Source organism: Trichechus manatus, unplaced genomic scaffold, assembly GCF_000243295.1.
Source record: "Trichechus manatus latirostris isolate Lorelei unplaced genomic scaffold, TriManLat1.0 scaffold00029, whole genome shotgun sequence".
NCBI classification, from domain to species: Eukaryota; Metazoa; Chordata; class Mammalia; order Sirenia; family Trichechidae; genus Trichechus; species Trichechus manatus.
Window position 1 is genome coordinate 1174823 of NW_004443965.1, and position 8156 is coordinate 1182978.

General features: G+C 36.2%; 1 protein-coding gene across 1 annotated transcript in view; it reads left to right on the forward strand.

The window, feature by feature from the left end:
• The window catches only part of SSBP2 (single stranded DNA binding protein 2), a 319116-nt gene that overhangs the window by 90433 nt on the left and 220527 nt on the right, over positions 1–8156 (forward strand). The window contains exon 2 of the mRNA XM_004374454.2: positions 923–995. Within this exon, the coding sequence (XP_004374511.1) occupies positions 923–995 (73 nt within the window). The remainder of the gene's footprint in view (positions 1–922; positions 996–8156) is intronic.

The window sequence follows — 8156 nt, forward strand, 5'->3', positions numbered from 1 at the left end:
CTGTAAACCTGGTTCAATATTGCTAAATATAGTGTAGCAGAAACTGAACTGTTGTAAGCTATCTGGGCATTGGTCCAAGATATCATTAAAAATATTGCCTCAAACTAATTTTTAAGTTTATGAATAATATTTTGTTAACAGCTCAGCTGAAATTGAGCCACATGGTGAAGCTTAAATTTGTGAATTCACAGATAATGAGAGTAGTATAAGTGCATACTACACACTTAATATTCTATATTTGAGTGATAAATTTATATATAATTTTGTGTTAACCTTTAAACTATAAGCAACAAATGCTTAATATGATCTGATATCTTTAAAGTTTACTTAATACTGTGATTTGCTATGAATTTGAATGCCTTGTAAATGAAAATATTGGTTTAACAATCAAACCAAGAGGATAAGGAGAGCTTGCTGAACAAATATTAAAATGAACATTCAACACTCCTTTAGGCATATATGGGTTTGTAAACAGCTTGGGTTCATATTACGTTGCACCAAAAAGACTGAAGGACATAAAGTTGTTGGAAAGATTCAATAAATAATTCATTTATTTTGCTAATGAAAATAATAATTATACCCTAAAATAGGATAGGGGGATTAGTGGTTGGTTATAAGTTATTAATTATAGTAGATATAACAAAGGAACTGAGGTTAGGATAAGTGAGATGATTCAATACAAAATCCTTATTTAGGTGTTTCTTGTCAAGAAAAGATGTATTTGTGTTTTTCTTTATGTGCTATTCTAATTAGGTTTAAGAGTGTTCTGAAAATATATGTATAAACTTCCATTGAAAGGGTATGGGAAGGGCTGATTTTCTGTAACTGTTATGGTATAAAATATTTTTGCAAGTGAAAGGTATGCATTATTTAAAGAATGAATGTTAAATATTTCTTAATAAATGTTTTATTCATTTTCTAGGTTAGCACTCTACGTATATGAATATCTGCTCCATGTAGGAGCTCAGAAATCTGCCCAAACATTTTTATCAGAGGTATGTTTTATATATTTTCTGTATTACATTTTGAAAGTTATTTGAAAAGTTTGATTATTACATATTATATAGTGAATGCTCAGTTATCAGTATGGATAATATAGTCTTTATAGATTATTTGTAAGCATTTTTAGTATCCAAAAATACTATTTCAGTGCCACTGAATAACCTCCTACTTTTCAGCATTCTTCCCCCCTTAGAAGTGAAAGCTAATATTAGCCTTGGCAATATTAATCAAAATTTGCTTTCAAAAAGAACAAAAACAGACAAGCAAAAAGCAGACAAAATACCAAACCATCATATCTCTAGTTATAGCAATATCTTATTTTGGCATTATTCACAATTTTGGAAAATGTGGCTTTTGTTTGTTTTCATTTGGGATGGATAATAGTTGACTGATGACTAAATTTCAGTTAAAAAATTTTTGATAATCTTATTTAAAGTTTTTGTTTTGCTTTCTAATCTTCTCCCTCACACTTTTTTACACTTTGAATTTGAGCTTTCTTACAATGGCACTTTTTCTTCTTCAGTCTATATAATGGTGGTGAGGATGATAATTATTTTTATTGAGTCCTGTAATGTGCTAGGCAGGATGGTTTACATATATTATCTCTAATTCTTATAAGAAATTTGCAAGGCAGGTGATGTTATTCTCGTTTTATTGATAAGAAAAGCAGGGCTCAGAGAGTTTTCATAACTGGTTCATGGTTACACAGCTTAGTGAATAATGGAATTAGAATTCAAACCTAGGTCCGTGTTAATTTTAAAACTCCTAGTTTTTTCTCTATATCTGTGTTGTCCAATATGGTAGCCACTAGCCATATATGGCTTTTGAGCCCTTGAAATGTTACTGGTTTGAATTGAAAAGTGCTCTAAATGCAGAAACTACAGAAACCAAGAGGCAGTTGTTCGAACAGAACAAGGGGATACTGTGTGATTTAAAGTCAGGAAAGGTGAGTGTCAGGGTTGTATCCTTTCACCACACTTATTCAGTCTGTATGCTGAGCAAATAATCTGAGAAGCCGGACTATATGAAGAAGAACAGGGCATCAGCATTGGAGGAAGAACGATATGCAGATGATACAACCTTGCTTACTGAAAGTGAGGAGAACTTGAAGCCCTTATTGATGAAGATCAAAGTCTACAGCCTTCAGTATGGATTGCACCTCAACGTAAAGAAAACAAAAAAATCTCACAACGGGACCAATAAGCAACATCATGATAAATGGAGAAAGTATGATGTTGTTAAGGATTTCATTTTACTTGGATCCACAATCAACTCCCATGGAAGTAGCAGTCAATAAATCAAAGGACGTATTGCATTGGGCATATCTGTTGCAAAAGACCCCTTTAAGGTGTTCAAAAGCAAAGATGTCAGTTTGAGGACTAAGGTGCATCTGACCCAAGCCGTGGTATTTTCAGTTGCCTCATATCCAGGCGAAAGCTGGACAATGAGTAAGGAAGACCAAAGAAGAATTGATGCATTTGAATTAAGGTGTTGCAAAGAATACTAAATACACCAAGGACTGCCAGAAGAATGAAGAAATCTGTCTTGGAAGAAGTACAACCAGAATGCTCCTTAGGAGTGATGATGGCAAGACTTCACCTTATGTACTTTGGACATGTTATCAGGAGGGATCAGTCCCTGGAAAAGGACATCATGTTTGGTAAAGTAGAGGGTCAGTGAAAAAGCGGAAGACCCTCAATGAGATGATTGATACAGTGGCTGCAAGAATGGGCTCAAGCATAGCAATGATTGTGAAGATAGCGCGGGACTGGGCAGTGTTTCATTCTGTTGTACATAGGGTGGCCACGAGTCGGAACTGACTCGATGGCGCCTAACAATAACAAATTTAATATTACCTTCAAAAATGTTTTTAGTATGTTTACTGGAAAATTTAAAAATTCTTTTGCAGCTCACGTTTGTGACCCACATTGTATTTTTATTGGATAGTGCTGCTCGAAATCATATCTCTAGCGACCTCACTACTTTGGCCCCTCCCACATTAGGACACAGGACAGGTAACCATTGATTAGAGTGCCCTGCCTGAGGTACAGACTTCTTGTTATTTACCTGCTCCCCAAACAAACACAGAAGCAAACAAACATAGCCCCCAACCCAAGTCTTTATCTGATTAATTAGTTTATGTGAACTAGTAGGGGCTATTTGCAAATAAGAAACCTGAGAGGCTTCATTAACTGTTTTACCATGAAGCAATATATAATGAAAATTTGGTTTGAAAAGTTTATTCAAATCAAAAGAGAAGTTTGGTTTATCTACAGTTCATCAAATTATTACTTAGAAGACTTTGGGCTATGACCTTTTCAAGTCACATTCAGTATATGAGATTACAGAGGAAATGATAGAGATCACAAAAAGGATGTTCTTAATATTCATAGTCTTCTTAATCACTGCGAACCTATAGTACACAGGCAGTCCCCAGGTTACGAATGTCTGCCATACGTACAACCCCTAATTATGAACCAATCCCTGTAAAGCCTATTATATTAAAAATTCAAGGTACATGCAATGGTTCGTAATAACAAATGGATGCTACTTTATATCACACATCAAAACATTATTCTTACTGTATTATTTTGTTAAAGATGTTTTAGTGTATCTGTAAGTGTTTCTTTAATGTTTTTATGCATAGAAAGTTACATACTACATACTAAGACAAACATTTGACTCACTGCTGTTAGATACAAACCGTACCTAACTCTTCGGACTTAAGTAAAAGTTCAACTTAAAGACAGATTTAGGAATGGAGGTCGTTTGTAATACAGGGACTACTTGTACTTAAAAAAAAACTAAAGCCACATTGGTGGTGCAGTGGTAGAATTCTCGCCTTCCATGGTGGTGACCCTGGTTCGATTCCTGACCCAATGCATGTCATATGCAGCCATGACCCCTCGTCATATGTCAGTGGTAGATTGTGTATTACTGTGATGCTGAACAGATTTCACCGGATCTTCCAGACTAAGATGGGTTATGAAGATGGATTGGCAGTCTGTGTTTGAAAATCAGCCAGTGAAAAAACCCTGTGGATCACAAGAGTCAGGATCAGCAACCCATCATGAGTACATTGCAGAACTGGTTAGCATTTTGTTCTTTGTGCATGGAGTTTCCACGAGTTGGGGACTGACTCAGCGGCAGCTAACAACAGTAAAACTGATCATGTAGATATTAAAATTTTACGTTATTACAATTGAAAACTTGATTAAAGGATTTACTGATCTCTTTCCTTAAATCAAGGAACCATTTTGAATTGACTCAACTTGCTGAATCCTCATGGGTTCTCAAAACTGTATTTTCTTACCAACATTAGAAGATATCAGGTGCAGTGATTATTAAATTTCATCAAAAAAGAAAAATGTTACTAACTTAATTAAGAAAGATCAAGTACCTGGATTCAAGTGGGTTATGTGATTTGAGCAGATAAGTAGATACTATACTTATGCCCTGAGCTCAGTGGAATAATGGTTACACAAAATATCCAGGGCTATTTGGTAAAAAAAAAAAAAAAAAAAAATTACAATTTCAGAAGAGATTCACACATTTTTACAGGTGTTTACCATGATTTTATTTTCTACGGCTTCATTTGGAATACAAATCTGAGGATTTCTCTGAATTATCAGCCTGGCTCAGTTTCATAAGAGGAATCAGTTAAGCTGAAAACAAACTATTGTCACCAAGAAGCCACAGTGTTTTCTGGACTTTGGAGATGAGTGTATGTGATTCCCAGAATTACTGTTCACTTTCTACATTGCCAGACTCTGAGTGGCTCAGTGAAAATATACTCTCATTACATAAATTACCAATATAAGCAAATGGCTAACTTAATTGGGGTATATGTTTACCATAATATAAAAAAGGATGGGTTAGATCTATTTGGGTTTATGTGGATAGACTTGCAAAACATTGCCTAGTAAAAGAAGCAAACTGAAGTATGCCATTTATATGGATCTCTCTTGAACATAAAGCAATACTGTGTGTTTTGTGGGTACGTTATTTATAAATGTATAGTAAAGGGTCTGAAAGAATATACATGCCAGACTGGTTGCTTCTGGCATTGGGGTGTTAAAAAGCTCAAAGGGGATTTGATTTGACCCTTACTTGTTGTAGGATTTTTTAAACAAGTAATGTGCGTGTATGTGTGTGTATAACTTACAAGTTTTGAAAAGTAAAAATAATAGAAGAAAAAATACATTCTTTTAAATTATCTGACTTTACAGATGGAAGCCTGAAGTCACATTTGTGATACGCTGTTGCTGAGTACACTCTAGGGTTCTTGATGATTTTCAATTGGTTAAATTTCGATAGCTTGCCATTTCCTCTCTTACACTTCATTTCTATAATACCTAGCTGCTTGTGTTTACTTGTATGTACCGTAGGTTTCTGTCTTCAGGGCCTTTACTCAGTGGTAATCCCTCTGCCTAAGATTTCCTCCTCTCCTTCTCTACTTGACGAGCTTAGAAGTAGCTTTTTATAGGAAGGCTTTCTCAGGGCTCTACCTCTCTGTGCCAGTAGTGTACTCTGCAGAGGCCTGAACCTGAAGACCACAACAGGAGGCTATGCCAAGAAGCTTGGACCTCATCTTTTTAGCAAATGGGAGCCTTTGAAGATTTTTAAGTAAAAGAATAACTATTAGATTTGTACGTTGGTGTCTGTAAGTGTTGTAGAGCTTTACCCTATTTAGGGCTCCTTTTTCTCTTAGTTTCATTTGGAAAATTTAAGACTACTCATTGTAGAATGACTTCTTAACTAGATGGAGTGATAAAGGACCACCTTATATAAATCCTCCCTAGTCTGTCTCTAGGTTTTTACCTAATACAGAACTTTTACACAAGGTGCTTACAAAATTAGAGAGACAGATCTATTTGGTTTGGCTATTGTGATTAAAAGAAATGATTGAAGTGGCACCAGTTGCTCACACATCCAGTGTTCCTACCCTGGGTCAAGGCAATGTTCCTACCTCTGGATGTGGGCAGGGATGACCCTGATGTTAATGAGCCCTTTTGAGCCAGGACTAACCTATGCCAGTAACCCTGGGTGGTGCAAAAGGTAAGGTTGAAGGTTTGAATCCATCCAGAGGCACCTTAGAAGAAAGACCTGGCAATTTATTTCTAAAAAAATCACAACCATTGAAAATCCTATAGAGCGCAGTTCTATTCTGGCGCGCATGGGTTCTCCATGAATCTGTATCATCTCAACTGGCAACAGTTTGTTTACCTGTGCTGAGCCACCATTGTCATTTGTATAGGCTTCTTGTTCTCATGGGGGAAGTTGTAAGGTCAGATTGGAACTCCAGACATCATGTAAACAAGTAATATGTGTATCTCAGTAACCCAGTCTCTCACTTGGATTTAGCCTTTTTAATAGTGCCCTTGACCTGGGCCATCAGAAATTGGGCTGCTCTTGAGATCAGTCAGAAGAGTGGAGGGCATAATTGCTGTGAACTCAGCTTCCTCTCTGCCAGCTAAAAGAGACAGCATTGGACTAACAGTAGAAATGAAAACATTTCTTTAGCAGGTTGTGCTGACTACTCAGTGTTATCTCTGATCCATGATAAATTTTAAACCACTACCTGAATCCTAAATATAGTTTGTATGACTTTTCATTTTCTTCCCTCTCAAGGGAAGAAAATTGAATATTCTTTAGAAATAGTTTCAATACAGAGCCCTTCCTCTGCTTTATATTTTCATCATCCTTCAACATTCAGTAATTACAAACAGAATGCTAGGACATCTTTACAATTATAGATCAGTCTTTGTGATTTTGGATTCATTAGAAGCTATCCTTTTTCTGGCTTAATTATTTCAGTATACAGAGATAATTTTGGCATATTCCTGAAATTTTGCATGATATTCATGCCTTAGATTGAGGCTTGGTGTCCTTAAAAAATAAACCTAAGAATTAGAGTATTGCAGTAATTCTAGATTTTCCCCCTCTTAAAATATTTACGTTATTTATACTGTATTACTAGCTCTTGTTTGTCATAAATGCCAGCATCTGATGGATTGCTTTCTCAGATTTTATTAGGAATGCTAAGTTATTGAACACGATAAATTACAAACTTCTATTCTTTCTGTTTATCTTTCACATATATGAAGAGAGAAAATCATAATAATTTCTTGAACTTTAATTTGGAGGCAATATAGTGTGGTGGATAAGGCTATTGCTTTGGGGCCAGACTGATGTTTGAATTAGGTTCCACATCTTATTTACTTGCTCAGTTTTCTTAATTATAAAAGGAAGATAATAATACTTCAGAGTTATGCTGAGGTTTAAATGAGTTAGTACCCATAAGTGCTCAAAAGTATTAGTTATTACTGCTCTTTTTTTTTTTTATTGTACTTTAGGTGAAGGTTTACAGAACAAACTAGCTTCTTATTAAAAAATTAGTACACGTATTGTTTTGCAACATTGGTTGCCAACCCCACAACATGTCAATGCTTTCCTTTTCTTGACCTTGGGTTCCCTATTGCCAGCTTTCCTGCCCCCTCCTGCCTTTTCATCCTTGCCCCTGAGCTGGTAAGCCTGTTTAGCCTCGTTTTATTTTATGAGCCTGTCTAATCTTTGGTGTTCTTTTAATTATTGGTGCAACAGTTAAGTGCTCGGCTGCTAACCACAGGTTAGTGGTTTGAACCCACCCAGCAGCTCTGCAGGAGAAAGACCTGGCAATTTCCTCCTGTAAAGATAACAGCCTAGAAAACCCTATAGGGCAATTCTACTCTGTCACATGGAGCCACTATGAGTTGAAAATCAACTCAGCGGCACTGGCAACATGTGTAATATCTTTAACATACGTGTCACTTGGGTGGTCTACAATCCTCCTGACTTCTGGGATTATCCCTTCTACCAAAATGGCTCCAGCTCTAATCCCTAATATTGTAGGTAACCTCAGGTCCTCTCCAATATCTCTAAGGATTTTTGGAGGGGTTGGAGTTCTCTTGATCACTTCTTGCTCTAATTTCTTATTCCTGCCGAGTATTACAGCCCCACTCTGCTTCTCTCTCTATGGCTAATCCCTTTTCCCTGAAGTCTTCTGTTTCCCTCACAGCCTTAAAGCACCACTAACTTGTTGCCCTTGCATATAAAAGTTTCTTGTTGAAGGTTGGGGAATAACTGAAGTAGATTAAGCATTGCACAGTACAGGC